Genomic DNA, 21,607 nt, shown 5'->3' with positions numbered 1-21,607 from the left:
ATGTTTTACAGTCCAGTGTAATCTTTGAAGAGTGGTCTTCAGGAATGGTTTTAGTTCGGGGTTAACATAGCGTCCAGGGGCCATAGCTTCTAGGTTTCATCCAGTCTCAGTCACACCATTAAGTCTGGTCTTTTTACATGAATTTGAGTTCTGCTTCACACGTTTCTCCTGTTTTGTTCCTTGTCAGGGAGCTCATTCGTAGTAGCTGGGCACCATCTAATTCTTCATAGTTACTTTAAAATAGCCATTTTTCCTTATCATTTGTAGGGGCTGAAGTCTAACATAGACCTCCCCTAGGGCCTTAGCAGGAGCCCGGGTGGTGCAGTGGTTAAGTGCTCAGCTGCTAACCAAAAGGTCAGAGGTTTGAGCCTACCAGCCGCTCCACAGAAGAAAGATGTGGCAGCCTGCTTCCATAAAGATTACAGCCTGGGAAACGCTATGGTGCAGTACTACTCTGTCCTATAGGATCGCTGTGAGTCAGAATCGACTCAATGGCAGTGGGTTTAGGGTCTTAACTCCGAAGTGCAGTTGTTTCACTGTCCACACGGGCCCAGTAGGTTGGATTCAACCTCAGGTGTCCACTAGTTTGGAGAGCCCCAGAAAGCCAACATCAATGCAGCCTGTAACATTTACTAGAAAGATGCCATTACTGTAGCCAACCCTGCATGTGTTCCAGCCAGAAATGAAACGAGACATTTGCCCTCCCTTCAAATGTGGAAGAATCTGAAACTGGCCCAGCCATCCAAGGGCAAGTCCTGAAAGCAGGCTGAATGTGTCAGTGGGCACTTACTCAGGTTTATTCTCCTTTCTGCACCATGCTTGAACAGACTCTAGCTGAAGTGCAACAGCCACCATGTTTTTTAGATACACAGCATTTGTCCCTCTCCCCCCTTTATCTGGTTTCATTTCTGTGACAGTTTCTAGAAAACAGTGTGTTTCTACTTTTCCTGTGATGTTTGTGATTTTAGTTAGAAAAGCTTTTCAAATTTGGAAGCGTCTAAATTCAATATTTGAATCAATGACAACAAAATAATATGAGATTAAACATAAGATTCAACCAGGATCAACACATTTCCATGAACTGGTGTTATTTAATGCCTGCCGTTGAATGTTGAATTTGTTTGTGCGCTTTTCTAAATGCACTTCGGCTTGTCTTGGTGATTTACAACTACTCTAGTGCTGTTTAAGTCTATTGTGACAATGATAAATAGATTCATTTGGCAGACTCAGCTGTTTTTATTAAAAGTGAATAGTGGTGAGTGGAAGGGGCTTGTAAACAATTTTCCTGTCAAAGAATGATGATGGAGAAATAAAGCAATTTTACTTCCTTGTTTGTCAGCATCAGTTCCACATACTTGAAGCTTACCTACACAAAGCCCCTTCCTTGCTTTCAAATTGAAAACAATCTTAGTTATCAATGTGTTGAAAAATAAAAATTTTATGTGTCTTTATTTTTGTGGGTGTAGGATTGCTATTTTACATAATTATTTTTTGATTAGAAGGAAGAAACTTTTTTTTTAAGAAAAATGTATTCAAGTTGTTTAGTTGTTGACTTACAGTTTTATTTTCTTATTTCATCAAAGAAAATAAGAATAAAAATTGGGAAAGCTTCTAATTAAATGTATTTAAACAGTAAAAATGCATGTTTGGCTTCATCTGGCTTTAGTGAAAGTGCCTTAACAGTTTTCATATTTGGTCGATGCTAAGTAAGAAAATGTTACAGTGCTGTGATACTTTAACTCCTGTTAAATCTTGGAAAAGATGGTAAAGAAGCAGGAGTGTTGAGCGCCTCTTCAACTTTGGATCAGGGAGATGGCAAGTCATCAGTTAGGATTGGTGGTAGTACTGTCATACTAACGTTTTTCTAGAGTTTTTCTGGTTTTGTTTATCCTTTCCATGTCTTAATAAAGTATTTTAGTGTCTCAAGCTACCTTGGTTAAGTATATCAAAATCCCCGGGAGATTGTAAAATCGGCTCAGTACTGATTTTGGAAGTTCATTTATTCCTGGTGTAGCATTCTCGAAGGAGCCAGGATAAATCCGTTTCTCAAAATGAAAAAATATATATATATTATAATTTCAAGCCCATGATCTCTGGCTTTGAAAATTAACTAGCTGCTTTTAGAATTTAACATGATTTTTATTTTAGTCTCTTGAATTGTAAACCAAGTATTTATTGTGTTATCTTACAAAAGAGAAGCGAAGTGTAGATCTCCCTGAAAAGTTATTTTAATAAAATGTATCTTTATTTCAGTATCTTAAATAGTGAAGATGAAGAAATATTCAATAATGAAGAGTGTGAATATACATCCAAAAAAAGGAAAAAGGACCACTTTAGAAATGATACAGATACTCAATGTAAGATCATTTTCATTAATAATTTTATATTTTAGCTGTTGAGTATATTGCTATGCTAAATTATTTTGACATGCTGCCTTGTGAAGTAAAAGGTGATCAAGTACTGACCACTGACTTAAGGATCAGACTTTTTATAACTCAGTCATTTTAGTGAAATCATTTAGTTTAGCTAGTAAATAGGCAAAGCAAAAGATTGCAAAAACCACAAAATAACCAACATATCTAAATGACTGAATACCCTTTGCCATCGAGTCAATTCCGACTCATAGCAACCCCACAGGACAGAGTAAAACTGCCCCATGGGATTTCCAAAGAGCAGCTGGTGGATCCGAATGGCGGCCAGGGCTTGCTGTATTTCTTTGAACAGCAGTCATGAATTTCATTCATCAAGCCTCTGTGTTTCACTCCTAACCAAAACAAAAACTTACGGTTTTATTTTCTTATTTCATCAAAGAAAATAAGAATAAAAATTGGGAAAGCTTCTAATTAAATGTATTTAAACAGTAAAAATGCATGTTTGGCTTCATCTGGCTTTAGTGAAAGTGCCTTAACAGTTTTCATATTTGGTCGATGCTAAGTAAGAAAATGTTACAGTGCTGTGATACTTTAACTCCTGTTAAATCTTGGAAAAGATGGTAAAGAAGCAGGAGTGTTGAGCGCCTCTTCAACTTTGGATCAGGGAGATGGCAAGTCATCAGTTAGGATTGGTGGTAGTACTGTCATACTAACGTTTTTCTAGAGTTTTTCTGGTTTTGTTTATTCTTTCCGTGTCTTAATAAAGTATTTTAGTGTCTCAAGCTACCTTGGTTAAGTATATCAAAATCCCCGGGAGATTCTAAAATCGGCTAACTGAAAAGTTGGCAGCTGGAACCCACCAGCGGCTCTGCAGGAGAAGGATGTGGCAGTCTGCTTCCAAAAGATTTCAGCCTTGGAAACCCTATGGGGCAGTTCTGCCCTGTCCTGTAGGGTCACTATGAATCAAAACAGACTCGACGGCAACAGGTTTATTGAAGAAGATAGGGTCATATGGAGAATATAGTTATATAAGGTGTTCCTTGAAGTTTGAGATTTGAGTTATATGAAAAATTTACACGTATGGAATACCATATGAAATCAATAAGGGAGGAATAGAAATTTTATTAGGGTTCCTAAGAGCTTGTTAATTTAATTGCATTTTTGTAATGTGTATGTTTTGATATTACTGTAGTTATTAATAACATGAATTTTCTTCTAAGGTATTAAGGCTTGGGACTGTCTTAAGTCATTTTCTTACAAGGTCTTTCAGTTCCTTTTAAGCCCATATTAGGAAACAAAGCACTTTTGCTTACATTTAACTAAGTAAAAGCAACTCCTGTCTATACAGTAAGTCAGATCATTTTGTTAGCATATGCAATTACTGAAGTGCCTTTAAGCTTTCATTTTGGAATGATTTACCAACTTTTAAAACACAGTTAATTTTTATTCTGAAGGTTTTTATCGTGAAAAATGGATCTACGTCCATAAAGAAAGCACAAGAGAAGTAAGTATTCTAAGAGTGTATTTTGTTTTGTTTCTAATGTATATGTAATACCGTATCAAATAAATTATTTCTTTTCCAATATCAAATCTGTGCTTCACATTCTAATATATGAGGATCTTCTGACACAGTGACTCCCAATCGTTGTGTGTACGTGTGTGTGTGTGTGCATGTGTGGCATATGGTTACACTGCCCGCTTATGAAAGACTATTAAATATTTCTTTGGCTTTGTGTTAACACACTGATTACAGAAAAGAGAATCCACTTTAACCTAGCATAGGAAGCAAAAGAGGAATTCTTGACGGTGCAGGGTATTACACGGATCCTGCCAGCGGGTATAACCGGGGCTCAGGAAGGACCAGAACTGGAGCTGGAAGGGTAGCGCACCCCCTTCCATGTCTCTGCATCTCATTGTCCGTGTATATATTCTTCCCACTTGCTGCAAACCCGATATTTCTGCTGCTTATCCGCATGGCAGCCTGTGTTTGCTTGCAGCTTCTGGGGTTACCTGTTAAGGTTTCAATCCTCCTGAAAAGGTGGACAAGGACATGTGCTTCAAGCCTGTTATCTGTGGTCCACTCTGTGAACCAGAGTTAATTCCCAAAGAAAGAAGAGGCCACTCTGAGATGTGCGGATACCTCGAAAAGGTGTCTGTGTAACATTATTTAGAACTCTGTGGGCTGAGAAGAGGAAGAACTTAAAATAGGAATATCAGCCGAAATGGATACCAGATCACAGTCTGCATATGTATCCTTGCTTCCCGGAAAAAATTTTGCATGCAGCGGACTTTCAGAAAAATACATATTGAATTTTTTAAATGAATGTATTTCGTTGATTCATCAACACATTAGGACTGTTATTGGGACTTAGACACAAAACTAAATTAGCCTTTATAAAACAAGTGCATCTGAAATTAAGGTGTTAGTACTCCAACTACTTTTACTAGACCATCTCATGTCCTCTGTTTAAATTCGAGAAGTAATCTGTTGCCTCAGGTTTTCTCTGATTATTTTCCAGTTTATCTGCTTCCACAAGTCTGAAATGAAATCTGTGTTTCAAATACAGAGTGTAGAATTTAAAAGGACTCCTGAAAGCTAAAATGCAAATCCATGCAAACCAATGTAGAACGTAGGATATCTCATTAAAGAAAAATACCTAAAATAGAATAGTAGTGTTTGAGATACTAAAGAAAGACATACTCAAGTTTGCTTGTTTCCTTTGACTTTTGGACCTGTAGGTCTGATTATCCACTTGTTTGGTTTGTTGAGTCCATGTTCTCCAGCCTAGAAATTACCAGTTGTTGGATCAATACCTCCCCATTTCCTTCAGTCTTCACCTAAAGTTGTTTTTCAGTGCCCGGGAGATGCTACTTCTTAGTACCCAGGTTCCTTTTAACTTCTTGATCCTTTGTGGTCATTCATACTTTCAACATTGAAACAATAAAAACTCCTTTGCAGTTAATATGTTTAAACATATGTATTTATAGCAAATGTATCTTCATAATAACTGAACAGATGATTTGTGTATTTTTGCTGCATAGCCTAAAATACATCCAGTTTTTATGTGATCTTAACTTAATTTTTATACCTGCCCCCAGCTTGTCTCCAGCAAAAGAATCTGGCAAGATACTCAATAAATATGTTTCCAGTGCCATTACATAGGCAATAATATAAAAACGGAGAGTTAATTCATAATGTCTTGATTATTACATAAGTGGCTTAAATTTCACATTGCTATTATTTTTCCGTATTCTCATCTAAATCTGGAATACATTTGCAGAATAACAACAAATGCCTTTGTCAAATAAAAAAAACTGCACAGAATTGACACGGTCAGTTAGTTTTGACTGGTTAACTAATTTCACTTATTTTAACTGTTTTGTGTTTCTTTTTGCCAGAGGCATGGCTACTGTACCTTGGGAGAAGCTTTCAATCGCTTAGACTTCTCAAGTGCAATCCAGGATACCCGAAGGTTCAATTATGTCGTCAAAGTAGGTATTTGATTTCCAGATGTATTTTGATGATTCTTTTGAATAACTGTCTTTTGGAGATTGTAAGTGTAAAATGGTTTTGGCAGCTGCATAAAATTGTACTTGTTTGTGTAGGAAAAAAAGAAATGAGTTCAGGAGAATTTCCTTCATCTTGGTGTTATAGGTTGAAAGGGCGTCAGCAGAAGTTAAGTCCTCATCCGCCTCTTGCAGGATCACCTGTGAACTGATGGTGCTTCCACGTGTTTTCTTGGAGAGCTCGACTTCTGCTGCAGAACTGTCTCTGTGTGTGTGATTTGGAATAGCTGTCAGCGATACAAAGAGAAGAGGCACAGTTTTTTCCATAGGGATGTTTTTACCTGAGGGTTTGAAATGGGTTTTTGATTTCAGGTTTTTCACAAAGAATGAACCTTGTTTAATAGGGGGAAAAAAAAAAACAAAACAGAAGTTTATACAAAATAGAACTTCACAAAAGCTGTAGTCCATTAATTTATTTTTAGAAGAGATTTTTATCTTGGGTGACTTTCACAAAGAAGGAATCTTAGCTATATTTTCCATTTACGGTTTGTTTTATTTGTCTAAAGATTAATTACTATGTGGTTTATTCCCTTCATTCTATTACAGGTAAAGTACAAGTCATGGTTTATGAAGCTAGTAACTTTGTATTTTTAATGGTGCTCTGAAACATTGGAAGAATTTCTATTTTAACGGCTTTAGACGTTTAAAAAATGTTACCTGAAGGACTAAAAAAATTGAGAGGTTAAGCAACTGTAAGCCTAAAAGAAACGCATTGCCGCTGAATAGTTGATTCTGACTCATAGTGACCCTAAAGGACAGAGTAGGACTGCCCCATGGGGTTTTCAAGGCTGTAACCTTTCCGAAGCAGACTGCCGCATCTTTTCTCCCGCAGAGCGGCTACTGGGTTCGAACTGCCACCCTTTCTGTTAGCTGCTCAGTGCTTAACCACAGCTCCACCAGGGCTCCTTAAAATTAATATAGCTACTGAAAATTTCTTTTGATTAGTGTTAGCATCATGTGTCTTTCTCCATCCCTCTACTTTTATTCTGTCTGTGCCTTTGTATTTAAACTGAATTTCTTGTAGACAACACATACTTTGATCTTTTAACCCACTGTCTGTGTCTTTTAATTGGTGTATTTAGAGCACTCACATTTGAAGTGATTATTGATATAATTGGATTAATACCGGCTGTATTTGTAACTTCTCTGTTTGTTGCAATGGTTGTTTCTTTTTTTATTTTCCTCTCTTGTTCCTGCCTTCTCAGGTTTTAATTGAGCATATCATATGATTCCATATTCTCTACATCCTTTGCCTATCTGTTATACTGTTAACATTTTTCTAGTGGTTGCCTCAGACTTTGCAATATTCATTTAAAACTAATCTACATCTACTTTCAAATAACAGTACAGTCACGCCCTACATAACATTGTTCGGGTAACGTCTGACCACGTATGCGTCTGCGGTCCCGTAAGGTTATAATGGAATTCATCAGCTTCCCACATGGAACATGTGGATCTCATGTCTGTTGTATACAAAGCGATTCCACTGTGAGGCATATAATAAACCCAGTGTCACTGAGTCGATTCCGACTCACAGCGACCCTATAGGACAGAGTAAAACTGCCCCATAGGGTTTCCAAGGAGCAGTTGGTGGATTCAAACTGCTGACCTTTTGGTTAGCAGCCGTAGCTCTCAACCACTATGCCACCAGGGCTCCAGGTGTGTAATGGTACAGTACATATATAACCTATAATACATGTCTTGATAGTCATAATGAACACCTGTGTTACTGGCTTATATATGTACTGTACTATACTTTTTAAAAAGTTTACTGTGTAACAGTATATGCTTCAACTCATAGGTAGCAGTATCCAATCTCGTGTATCACGTGTCTCTTGGGTGTTGTAGTGTTATCCCTCTGTTTTTCTCTTGAAACTATTACCATAAAGTGCATCATGGCTCCCAAACACAGCAATCTGAAAATGTGAACGTAAGAACATAAGATTTCTAAAAGCCATCTGAGCTAATCTGACATGAAGGCATAAAAATGACAAGTATAGGTATATAACTTTTTATTTATCTCACTATCAGCTTGTCGTACTGTGGGGGCTTGCGTGTCGCTGTGATGCTGGAAGCTATGCCACCGGTATTCAGATACCAGCAGGGTCACGCGTGGAGGACAGGTTTCAGCTGAGCTTCCAGACTAAGACAGACTAGGAAGAACGACCCTGCGGTCTACTTCTTAAAAGCATTAGCCAGTGAAAACCTTATGAATAGCAGCGGAACATTGTCTAATATAGTGCTGGAAGATGAGCCCCCTAGGCTGGAAGGCACTCAAAAGATGACTGGGGAAGAGCTGCCTCCTCAAAGTAGAGTCAACCCTAATGACGTGGATGGAGTAAAGCTTTCGGGACCTTCATTTGCTGATGTGGCATGGCTCAAAATGAGAAGAAACAGCTGCAAACATCCATTAATAATCAGAACCTGGAATGTACGAAGTATGATCTAGGAAAATTAGAAATCATCAGAAATGAGTGGAACGCATAAACATCGATATCCTAGGCATTAGTGAACTGAAATGGACTGGCATTGACCATTTTGAATCGGACAATCATATAGTCTACTATGCTGGGAATGACAACTGGAAGAGGAATGGTGTTGCATTCATCGTCAAAAACAACATTTCAAAATTATCCTGAAGTACAATGCTGTCAGTGATAGGATAATATCCACATGCCTAAAAGGAAGACCAGTTAATACGACTATTATTCAAATATATGCACCAACCACTAGGGCCAAAGATGAGGAAATAGAAGATTTTTATCAGCGGCTGCAGTCTGAAATTGATCGAACATGCAATCAAGATGCATTGATAATTACTGGTGATTTTAATGTGAAAGTTGGAAACAAAGAGGAAGGATCAGTAGTTGGAAAATGTGGCCTTGGTGACAGAAACAATGTTGGAAATCGAATGACAGAATTTTGCAAGACCGACTTCTTCATTGCAAATACCTTCTTTCACCAACGTAAATGGCGACTATACACATGGACCTCACCAGGTGGAACACACAGAAATCAAATTGATTATATCTGTGGAAAGAGACGATGGAAAAGCTCAATATCATCAGTCAGAACAAGGCCAGGGGCTGACTGTTGAACAGACCATCAATTTGTCATACGCAAGTTCAAGCTGAAGCTGAAGAAAATTAGAGCAAGTCCACGAGAGCCAAAATACGACCTTGAGTATATCCCACCTGAATTTAGAGACTATCTGAAGAATAGATTTGACACATTGAACACTGGTGACCGAAGACCGGACAAGTTTTGGAATGACATCAAGGACGTCATCTATGAAGAAAGCAAGAGGTCATTGAAAAGACAGGAAAGAAAGAAAGACCAAGATGGGTGTCAGAGAAGACTCTGAAACTTGCTCTCGAATGTCAAGCAGCTAAAGCAAAAGGAAGAATTGATGAAGTAAAAGAACTGAACAGAAGATTTCAAAGGGCAGCTCGAGAAGACAAAGTAAAGTATTATAATGACGTGCAAAGAGCTGGAAATGGAAAACCAAAAGGGAAGAACACACTTGGTGTTTCTCAAGATGAAAGAACTGAAGAAAAAATTCAAGCCTTGAGTTGCAATAGTGAAGGATTCCATGGGGAAAATATTAAATGACGCAGGAAGCATCAAAAGAAGATGGAAGGAATACACAGAGTCATTATACTGAAAAGAATTAGTCAATGTTCCACCATTTCAAGAGGTCCCATATGATCAGGAACCGGTGGTACTGAAGGAAGAATTCCAAGCTACTCTGAAGGCACTGGCGAAAAACAGGGCTCCAGGAATTGATGGAATATCCATTGAGATGTTTCAACAAAGTGATGCAGCACTGGAGGTGCTCACTCGTCTATGCCAAGAAATATGGAGGACAGCTTCCTGACCAACTGACTGGAAGAGATCCATATTTATGCCTATTCCCAAGAAAGGTGATCCAACCAAATGTGGAAATTATAGAACAATATCATTAATATCACACACAAGCAAAATTTTGCTGAAGATCATTCAAAAACGGCTGCAGCACTATATCGACAGGAAACTGCCAGAAATTCAGGCCGGTTTCAGAAGAGGACGTGGAACCAGGGATATCATTGCTGATGTCAGATGGATCCTGGCTGAAAGCAGAGAATACCAGAAGGATGTTTACCTGTGTTTTATTGACTATGCAAAGGCATTGGACTGTGTGGATCATAACAAATTATGGATAACATTGCGAAGAATGGGAATTCCAGAACACTTAGTTGTGCTCATGAGGAACCTTTACATAGATCAAGAGGCAGTTGTTTGGACAGAACAAGGGGATACTGCATGGTTTAAAGTCAGGAAAGGTGTGCGCCCGGGCTGTATTCTGTCACCATACCTATTCAGTCTATATGCTGAGCAAATAATCTGAGAAGCTGGACTGTATGAAGAAGAATGGGATATCAGGATTGGAGGAAGACTCATTAACAACCTGCATTATGCAGATGACACAACCTCGCTTGCTGAAAGTGAAGAGGACTTGAAGCACTTACTAATGAAGATCAAAGACCACAGCCTTCAGTATGGATTGCACCTCAACATAAAGAAAACAAAAATTAATTCTCACAACTGGACCAATGAGCAGCATCATGATAAACGGAGAAAAGATTGAAGTTGTCAAGGATTTCATTTTACTTGGATCCACAATCAACAGCCATGGAGGCAGCAGTCAGGAAATCAAAACATGCATTGCATTGGGTAAATCTTCTGCAAAGGACCTTTTTAAAGTGTTGAAGAGCAAAGTTGTCAGCTTGAAGACTAAGGTGCGCCTGACCCAAGCCATGGTATTTTCAATCGCATCATACATATGCATGTGAAAGCTGGACAATGAATAAGGAAGACTGAAGAAGAATTGACGCCTTTGAATTGTGGTGTTGGCAAAGAATATTGAATATAGCATGGACTGCCAGAAGAACGAACAAATCTGTCTTGGAAGAAGTACAACCAGAATGCTCCTTAGAAGCAAGGATGGTGAGACTGCATCTTACATACTTTGGACATGTTGTCAGGAGGGATCAGTCCCTGGAGAAGGACATCATGTTTGGCAAAGTACAGGTCAGCGGAAAAGAGGAAGACCCTCAATGAGGTGGATTGACACAGTGGCTGCCGCAATGGGCTCAAGCATAACAATCATTGTAAGGATGGTGCAGGACTGGGCCGTGTTTCGTTCTGTTGTGCATAGGGTCGCTATGAGTTGGAACCAAGTCGACAGCACCTAACAACAAAACAACAACAACACTATGAATAGGCCTTAAGTTTCTAGCTGTCCTTCTAAATGGCACTTCTTTTTATAACTTTTTTCCAATGTTTATCCTGTAAGTCAGACATAAATGTGCTGGAGAATGAATAGCGACAACATGAGACACAACTTCTACCCTCATGGAGTTCACAGTGTGACTGTGGTAACAAAGCTGAACCAGGGGCTCCCACAGCTAGAGTATAGGTTATGGTGAGGACTGTCAGGGACAGGCGGACAGTACTGTCAGCACTTATTATAGAAGGACCTGACCAGTCTAAAGGGCCAGGGAAGGCTTCCTTGAGAAAGAAATCTGAATTAGTAGTTGAAAGATGAGTTTAATTAAGCGAGCAAAGAAGTGAGCATTCCCAGCTGAGGAAATGAGCGACGGTCCCGTGTTAGGATAGAACGTGGTCTTTGCCATTGTTGCTCACTGTCATTTCCAAGTGTTTAAAGTGGACATCAGTTTGGTCTGGAAAATAATGAAAACTGCCATTTCTATGTTACTTAACAGCTGTACAGCACTTACACATGCTTCCTCTCATTTGAGTCTCAGATCAGCTCTAAACCTTTGAGTGGTTAACCATCCTGCCTGTGGTTGCCATATGCCAAATGAAGAGTTACAGAGTTTTGCTGAGGTCCTTTACTGGTAGAATATCTTCTTTTCACTATTACACATTACTGTATCAAGTTTCATTAAAAGAGTTATCATATTTTTCTAAGAAATATTTCTAAATAATAGGTTTATTTTAATGATGGCATACCATTTGGACCAAAGGGTTTTATGCTTGAGAGTAACAATCATATTTTATTTATATTTTTGTATTCCCTAAAGAATCAAGCATAATTCCTTACACATTATAGTTATTCAGTAAAAACTTTTTGAATGAATGAATGTTTAGCCTACAGAGGTCTTTTAATATTCTCATGCTCATGCGACTTTGAAATGTGTGAAAAATGAATCTATGATAATAATAAGTTTAATGATATGATTACAAACTAGGAAGGTAGCAAAAAGAAAGAAAAAAAATTACAAGTGTTATAATCCAGGGAAACCTTTTGTTTTGGGCAAAGGTTAGATGAAGACACTGTAATGCCAATAGAGTGAGTGTCATAATATATTTTGCTGATGGAGGAGTGAGAATACTGGAAGGTCAAGATAGCATCTTCTCTTTCCTTTAGAGAAGCTGACAATACATTTGTCATAGCATCAGATCACCTGTCAGTACCTGAAAGCCAGCAGGTGAAATAAAACATGGTGATTTCAGAAACAGTCATAAAATAAAGTTACTAAAAAATTTCTGTACAGGCATGTCCTTTTACTCATACATATTTTTCAGGTAGCTGGCGAAGTGTATGTTAGGTTTTTTTTTATTTTTAACATTAAAAGCATCTAGAGTATATTAGAGCAGATTGTATAATAAGCTTAGCAAATGACATAAATCTGAGGTCCTACAGTTCTCGACAGCACACAACAACAACAGTTGTGTCATTACTGGCCAAGGTAGAGACAGGAGCACCTTGCAGTGGTTGCGTGAATTTGCTGCGAACGTCACAGCAGGGGCTGAGGCGCATGTTATGCTCAGAGTAATTGTCTGCCGTAAAGTTTGTAGCTTCAGAATACTTCTGGTAAGATGACTCCTTTATTGTCTGGGTTATTTCAAGAAAATATCAAAATGATTTCGGAGTTAAAAAATATATCTATTCTATAATTTCAGTGACAGTTTTTCTTTCTATTAGAAACAAGGATTTTGTTGTTTTTGTTTGTTTTAATATCACCGGGCTTCTCTTGTGTCCATTTCATAAACTTGCTAACAGAAGATTCTACAACCTTCAGTAATGGTATATCCCAGTATTTAATACTCGCAGCGATAATATATTTTTGGTACAGCGTTGAAGCCTTTCCTGTCACCACTTATCTTTGTGTTTTCTTCTCTCTCTCACACTTGTCTTTATACAGACTTTATATGTACCTGGGAACTGCTCTTCTATAGACTCACCTGCCCTGGTCCCTTTAATGCTAGAAGTCATATGTTCCAGGTGTTACTCCCTTCTGGAGATGAGCTCCCCACTGTTTCCCAAGGGCCTCGGGCATCTGTTAAATAGTAGAGACACAAACCCAGCTAAAAGGCATCTCTGGGCTAGTTAAGTGGTTATTTTTAAATGTTTTCATAATTTCTGCTAAGGCCTACTTGAGAGCAGTTAATTTACACAGCAGCTCATGCTGAGGAGATGGAAATGGTTAAACACTGGTGTCATGAATGACACCAAACCAAAAACCAAACCTGCTGCCGTCGAGTCAATGCCGACTCATAGCAACCCCACAGGGCAGAGTAGAACTGTCCCATAGAGTTTCCAAGGAGCGCCTGGCGGATTTGAACTGCTGACCTTTTGGTTAGCAGCCATAGCACTTAACCACTACGCCACCAGGGTTTCCAGGGGTCTTTAAAATGGAATCAGTGCCACACTGGAGAGGCAGCAGGGACTAGGGGTTAAGAGGTTGGCTCTGGAGTTGCACTGTGTTTGATTTCTATCTCTTATTTATTTACCAGGGGATCTCAGACAAATTACTTAACCCCTTCACCCACAGCATCTGACAAACATTAGTATCAGCTTCAGAGGACAGTAGTGAGGATCAAAATTAGTGAAATCATGTGAAGCTCTTTTTAGGCCATTCGATGTGTTCTGTAGCTGTAGCTACTGTTTTCATTGTCTCTTGTGAACGATTCGGGCTGAGGGATAACATCTGCATGGGAATCCATTTATAGTCCAAGATTAGAGATGAGAAAACCTACCCCGACAACAACTGACAAGTGCTTGTGTTAAGACCTGGTTTTTCTCAACTTTATAAACTCTTCCTCTGATAGAAAGCAAGTTACTTTCTTAAATGCATCATGTGACATTGTAAAAGAATACTCTGTCAAGTTAAATGAAAATCTTGAAAAGGAGTATTTTTAGAATTTCTGATCATACTGCTAATGAAGCCTTTGTTTGCTGAACTTTGTCTGAGAGACAGAGTCAAATGCTGAATTATTGTCATGAAATCATTTCTTCAGTAACCCCTGCTACATCCCAACCCCCTGGAACAGTCCCTGACGGGGAATAGGTACGTGTTGTTCATAACATGAGTGAACGAGTGAATACGAAGGAGCGAACCACTGTTCACATGAATTGTTTTGTAAGTTATTCCAGTTATTCATAAATGCCAGCTGAATGTGGACTAACCGGTACCCAGACCCCGTGCCGTCAAACCGGTAGGAGACCCTACAAGAACTGAATTCCTGCCAGTTGTCTTTGCAATCTGCGGGAACTTCCTCTTTTCAGGAAAACAATATTCAGAAATAGAAGTTATAGCTATATTATAAAAAGAGATTCTTCACAAAAGGCTACTCTCTGAGGTACCTGACTCAAATTTTTCTTGTATGAAAAAGATATATTTTATTTAATCTTTTTTTTATTAAATGTTGATTCAAGAATTGACTGTAGGCTCTTTCATTCGCTCCAGGCATTTCCTGTGATTTTTCCCCTTAAAAGGGGCTGGATTTAAGTCATCAACAATATATGTTAATGTTTTAAGACAAGATTCATTAAAGAAGACAGACCAAGAAACGACACTATTGGGACTTCTTAGACACCTATTTTCAACTGCCCGGTCATGCGCCATCCTTATAATTGTTGGTATGTTTGAGGCCATTGTTGAAGCTACTGTGTCAATCCATCTCGTTGAGGGTCTTCCTCTTTTTCGCTGACCCTCAACTTTACCAAGCATGATGTTATTCTACAGGGACTAGTCCCTCCTGATAACATATCCAAAGTATGTAAGATGAAGTCTTGCTGTCCTTACTTCTAAGGAGCATTCTGGCTGTACTTCTTCCAAGATATATTTGTTCATTTTTCTGGCAGTGTATTCAGTATTCTTCAGCAACACCATAATTCAACTGCATCAGTTCTTTGGTCTTCTTTATTCATCATCCAGCTTTTAAATGCATATGAGATAATTGAAAATACCGTGGCTTGGGTCAGACACACCTTAGTTCTTAAGGTGACATCTCTGCTTTTTAACTCTTTAAAAAGGTTTTCTGGAGTACATTTGCCCAATGCAATACTTCATTTGACCTCATGGACCTCCCACAGGCAACAGTGAGAAGCATTGTATGAGGGTAACAACCTGGCCTGTCTCTGCCCCATCATTTATCATATTGGTGAGAAATAGGGCATGCATTACCCTCCTCTTCTTTCCTTTTTTTTTTTTTTTTTAGGGAATAAAAGACAAACATATCTGTATGTTCTGGTCTGCATCCTTTGTGTCATAAGTGTTGTAGGGACAAGAAGCCTATTTTGGGAAGGTTTTGGTTGTTAAACAATGCCTGTGGTTTGGTGGGTAGGGATCAGTAATAGGAAGTCCGTTGTGCTGCAGACCTAAGGCACATCGTCAGTCCAGCTTTCATTAGCAGTAAATCTGATATCTTAATCTCAACTGGCCCGAATTCTTTGTCTTTAAATTAGTTCTAAACTCAGGCAGGGGATTATTTAACTTTCAAATAGCAATATTCTAATGATGGTCAAAATAAGGAAGAAATGTACTAATAGTAATATTTAGCTAATATGTTTTGGAAAGATGAACAAACAGAATTGAAATTTTAGCAGTGGGTTTCTCAGGTATGTTTGGTATAATCTAATCAAATTTCTGGACAGTGCCCTGAAGTGTTGTGTTTCTGTAATGACTTCACTGTAGGGAGGGCATGCTTTATGTAGATATAATAGAAGTTGTAGAATGATAATCTTCTGAACATTCCTGTGTGATTTTCATGTTTATAGTTTTTCGGTACTTCTGCTGTCAACATGGCTATGTGAGTTAGTATTTTCTCTTTTCTTTCTGTGGAAATCAACAAATGCAGCATAGAGAATTGAAAGGAGGGGATGAACTATCCCATTTTCAGAAAAGTAGGAAAATTTTTTTTTTTTTTTTGTAGGAGGCACATGTAATTCACAGACTCTGAAATATGTGTAAGACTTACCAAAAGCAGCTAAGATTGAGCAGAAATAGTACAGAGAGAACTGAATAGAAGTGTAGAGGCAGACAAAAAAGACTCAGCAGGGGTATATATTGAAGATGTCAGTAAACATACTCCTTGTAAAGAGGACTGGCAAGAAAGGCAAATGTTTTATAAGCTATATTCCTTGCCATAAGTGATAGAATTACAGGGAAGAGGGCTGACATCAAAAGATTTCTTAGACCCAGTTTTTATTTGAGAGGTGGGTAGTGGGGTTACAGATGAGGCATATTTTGTGAAAAACAACCTTTCCCTATGGGAACAAAGGAAAGAGAGGATTTGGACGGATAAGCCTAGAAAGCTACTATGGCCTTTCCCTCCTGGAGTCTTCTGCAAAATAAGTGGTCTGGGAAGTTCTACCTTGTTCAAACAATGGGTATTAAAAAAAAAAGTAGCTGTCACAACATCAGTATACTCTGAGGAAAATGTGAGACAAACAGAATGCATGTGCAAAGATGTAAAAAATATATATGTATAAACAAAAACTTGTCATAAAAAAGACAAAATTGAGACCAAACATGTTGTATCAATAAATGTAAAACAGGCTATTAAGAGATCTTCAGATTGGATCAAAAAGCAAAACCCAACTCTAACCTGTGTATAAGAAGCACACCTAAAATACAGTGATTCAGAAAGATTGAAAATTAAAAAAAGGAAAACAAACAAAAAAAAAATGGGAAAAGCATACCAGGCAAATATAAACAAAAATGAAATGGGACAAGAAGCAGTGAAGGAAAGAAGGAAAGCACTTTATAATGCCAAAAGATTCACTTCAGAGTGAAGTTATAAATTCCTTTCAAAACCAGTGGAATATATGGTTGCCCACCCACTTTTTCTGGCTCTCAGGTTTTTGGGGGACTCTACTTTTCCCACTGAAAGTATTTGCTGCCCTCCAGTGGAGATTTATGTAATGGTGAAAGGTGAAAGAAACATTCATTGAAGCAAAATAGCTGAGGTCTTAGGCAAAACCAGAGGTGCCCCATGCACCAAATGGAAGACACCTTGCAATAAAGCCTGCTACCCAAGATCAGCGGGCCATACGGGCACCCACAAATCATGTATTTTTACACAGTATTTCTCAAAATCCATATTAACAAACAAAAATTTAAACACAGTCCATTAATCTGTATACATTCCATTACTGAAAAACACCTGGTACCAACAAAAAATTCAAAGCAGAAAACGGTTGGTTCTTGAAAGGGTCTTAACAGGGGTGTCTACACCAAATAGCTTAGCGTTCCAGGAGATCCAAACAGAAGTAGAAGCATTCTAAGTAGTGGAAGACTTTAATTCGTCATTCTCGCAAAAAAAAAAAAAAAAACTAACTAATAAATTCTGTTACGGTGTTTTTAATACTTTTTCCTAGACATTCTGCAACTTGTATATTCTTTGACCAAAGTTTAGTTTAAGAAGGAGTTTTAGTTTTTTTAGTTTACATGTGGAAAATCTTTTTTGATTTTCTGAGTATCTGGTCAGCAAACAACATCGAGCCTGAGTGTGTAGTCTTTTAAAAATATTTGTTAGTAACCAAGGTGGATTGGCCCTCAGCATCTATTTTAGTCTCTTCCTAATGTGCTTCTGTACTATAAAGGTTGGAAGGCTAAAAACTACAATTCACAGACTCCCTGCTAGCTAGGGTCCTGGATATAAATTAGCTTCCGTCAACTGGATACAATTCTGCATGACTTGAAGATTCCCTCAACTTCCTTGTATTAAACCCTTTTCAGCTTAACAGGTAGAGTGGTGACTTTCCTACAGTGCACTCAGATGGATACACTGACAGTTTAGAATGCCTCATGCTAGCATAGCTTCACACTATATTTGGTTTTATATTACTATAGGTTATTACCTTATTAAATAGATTTATATATTGCCTTAGCTTTTTTCCTTTTTCTTTTAAGCTACTGCAGCTAATTGCAAAATCCCAATTAACTTCATTGAGTGGTGTGGCACAAAAGAATTACTTCAACATTTTGGATAAAATCGTTCAAAAGGGTAAGATGATCACTGATGTTTTTTAAAATAATCTAATTCTTAATTAGAAATTTGGAAAAAGTATGAGATTTTTCTTTTGTCCCTCCCCGCCACCCAGGTATGTATTCTTTCAGAATCAATAATGTCAAATAATATGATAGTATTAGGCAGACAACTTGGTCCCTCCAATTCTTAATGTTCTATATTACCATAGTGGACCTTTTTAAAATTTTGTTTCTGCTACAAAGAGATATATAAGAAAGATAATTTAATCCCTGAATTTTAAAAAGATACTTTACCTTTTCATGGCTAGCCAGTCACTGTTCATTTTAGACGTGTAATGTTTGCATAATTACTAAAGTTGTGATTTATTCACCTGGGCATCAGACAAGCCAATAATTTCTTTAATGAGTTATAATTGTATTAATTAGGAGTTATTAATAAGCAGAACTTTAAATTTCACACCAAGAAGTTATGCATATATAGGAATTTAGGACTATATGTGTGTGTGCATGTATATATATATATATGTATCCCTCACTCCATAGCTTTTTCTTTATTCCAGTTCTCAGTGACCACCAAAATCCTCGCCTAATAAAAGATCTTCTCCAAGACCTAAGCTCTACACTTTGTATTCTTATTAGAGGAGTAGGAAAGTCCGTGTTGGTGGGAAATATCAATATTTGGATTTGCCGATTAGAAACTATCCTCACTTGGCAACAACAGCTACAGAATCTTCAGATGACGAAGGTATGAACTGCTTGGCCTAAAAAGTATTATGCTCTATTTTATGTTATAAAAGTCATTGCCTCTTCTAAGCACACAGGAAAGACTCTTAAAGCTTTTTGAAAGATTTTTTTTTTACCTCTTTCACAAGTATTGATTAAATTGTTTTAAGATGGATTCGGATCAAAAGAACCTTTAATGGCTTAGAGTTGTTATTAGAAAGACAATAGGGATGGTAATCATTAAACAAAGCTGATCCCATGGGTGATTAGGTGGTAAATTAATTTACCTTCGAAGGAAATGAAGTGTTTCAGGCTGCTAAAATAACATTCAGTAAGCTAAGGCTAAATTATATTGCCAGTAATTCTCCATTTATCTAGTTGTTGTTTCTCCAGGGATATTATTATTATTATTTCTCCTCTTGCTTTCTATTTGTGTGTGTGTGTGTGTGTGTTGTTTTATAGTTCTTTGGCAACAGAGAACATGGGAAAAAGAAGGTGTAATTCATGTCAGTTGTTTTTGCTATTTTTATTTATTCTGGTAACTAGTTTCAGTGAGAAAAATGTTAAGACTATTGATCAAAGTAAGTGTTTTAGATTTGTATTTTGTTTATCTCTAGTACTACCTGGGAGAAAGAATAAACTGTAGATACAGATATATAGATCTTCCTCATGAAAGCAGTTGTTTTCAAAAGTGATTTGGGAATATCTTAACTTTTGATCATTTATTAGCCATCTAAATACGGGGCTTAGAAAAAAAGTAGTGATGCCCTATTACCAGTCTGAACTTATCAATAATCAAATATTCAGTGTCAATAAGAGATAAGCAAATTTGATGTAAACATTGGATTATTTCTTCTATTGTCTTAAAAATGACTCTGCCAGTAATTCAGAGATCTCTATAATCTGGCTCTACCCTACCTGTCTTCGTTTCCCATGTACAAGTGGGCTGTGCTATGAAAGTTCACTTGTAAGACATTTAAAACATGGAACATAGTTTGCTAGAGAAGCGTTGATGTAAATTTCAGAAAAAATAGGAGGCGAATGTAATTCACAGATGTAAAGTGTGTGTAAGACTTGTGAAAGACAGCTAAGATTGGGCAGAAATAGTACAGAAAGAAATGAATAGAGGAGGCCAAGTCACGTGCTACAAATCCCATTTATCCTTAATGTTGCTAATTTGTAGAACTGATAATATCTCAGCTAATGAATCTCTGGGGAGGGAGTGAGATATGAGGTTGTCTGCAATGGGGTTTTAGTGGTCAGCATCTAAGGGAGAGAATGTTTGGGAAAGACCAAGATTAGCAGCCTTTGTGGTCTGACTGGGAAGTTCCAGGCAAGACTTAGCTGTCGTGCATTATTTATAAAGAAATGTAGATTAATGACAACCTCAGATGAGGGAGGATAGCAAAGAAACTCCAAGAACAGGACCTGAATATACCACAAAGGGAAGGGAAAGAAGAAAGCAAGGAAAAGCCTTTCATCTTTGCCTAGGTAGACTGTGGCAGAGCAAGAAAGAGGTATAAATGTGTAGTTCAGAAAGCACCTTTTTAGATCTCACTTCATTTATATTAGCTTGGTAGAGAAGCAGAGGATAATGGGAAATATAAATTATCTTAAGTTGACAAATGGTTTTCCACACTCAAAATGGCTAACCAAAACAAAACCAATATCGATTGCGAATCATAGTGACCATATGGGACAGGACAGAATAAAACTGCCCCATAGGGTTTCCAAGGAGTGGCCAACAGACACTACAATTAGAAGAAAATGGCTAGGAAGACTGTCTTCTGTTTTTGGCCTGACATACATCTCCACAACTCTGATGGTCCAAGTACACTGCCTCAGCTAGAAGTAACTGTTGTTACCATATTAACATTTTGATTAGGTAGGGAGAAATTATGATACAAAAGTGAAATTACTGTTGATACTTTAAAAGAAGTATAATGAGAACCTTTTGGTTAGCAGCCAAACTCTTAACCACTGTACCCCCAGGGCACCCCCCCGCAAAAAGCCTACAGTATCCAGTATACCCAGGTGGACTTCCCTCCAAGTACTGAGTAGACCTGACCCTGCTTAGCTTCAGAGATCAAATGAGATCAGGCGCGTTCAGGGTGGTATGGCCATAGCCTGGGCCCTGCCAGAACCAGATGCCAAATTGCCATACCAGCATCTATAATTCCTTACTAAAACCCAGGGTTTTTTTCTACCACTTCATACTACCTTCAGCTTTCTGATTTTAGCAGCAGAATTTTTATGAACTGTCTGGGGAAGAAATTTCTCTCATTAAGAAGAATGAAGCACCTGTTCAGAATAAGACTTAATTCTTATAATAGTGTTAAGACTATTAGATGGGGGATAAATTTACATGCATATTATCTTCTATATGTATTCTCTGCCATATGCTAGACAATAAAATTGAAATCACTGGCTAAATCTTGAATAAAACATGCTTAGACTAGTCAATGGTGAGCATTCATTCATCTTTTCATTCATTCAAAGAATATGTGCCTCGTGCCACAGGCCCTGTGCTAGATACTGAGGACAGGATGCCCCAGGATTGTGCGGCACAGTAGCCCACGTTAAGACCTCATTGCTGCCTGAAGAGTGATTGACAGTCTAGTTGTGGAGACAGGTATAAACAAGTGTAACGAAGTGAAAAGT

The 21,607-nt window shown here is 37.9% G+C and overlaps 1 protein-coding gene and 1 pseudogene across 2 annotated transcripts in view; one reads left to right on the top strand and one right to left on the bottom strand.

Moving 5' to 3' along the window:
- The window catches only part of FBXO25 (F-box protein 25), a 74,858-nt gene that overhangs the window by 31,128 nt on the left and 22,123 nt on the right, over window positions 1–21,607 (top strand). Inside the window, exons 3-7 of one of the 2 annotated variants that reach the window (XM_049904661.1) lie at window positions 2,254–2,357; window positions 3,827–3,876; window positions 5,772–5,864; window positions 18,146–18,239; window positions 18,784–18,968. In XM_049904661.1, the coding sequence (XP_049760618.1) occupies window positions 2,254–2,357; window positions 3,827–3,876; window positions 5,772–5,864; window positions 18,146–18,239; window positions 18,784–18,968 (526 nt within the window). Of the gene's footprint in view, window positions 1–2,253; window positions 2,358–3,826; window positions 3,877–5,771; window positions 5,865–18,145; window positions 18,240–18,783; window positions 18,969–21,607 lie in introns of those variants that run through there. The other variant, XM_049904662.1, reaches the window with a different exon arrangement.
- On the bottom strand, window positions 20,956–21,074 carry LOC126087598 (uncharacterized; annotated as a pseudogene).

The sequence above is a fragment of the Elephas maximus genome, chromosome 12 (genome assembly GCF_024166365.1).
Source record: "Elephas maximus indicus isolate mEleMax1 chromosome 12, mEleMax1 primary haplotype, whole genome shotgun sequence".
In the NCBI taxonomy this organism is placed as follows: domain Eukaryota; kingdom Metazoa; phylum Chordata; class Mammalia; order Proboscidea; family Elephantidae; genus Elephas; species Elephas maximus.
The sequence above is the reverse complement of the archived record's forward strand: the minus strand, read 5'-3'. Positions and strand labels throughout refer to the sequence as shown.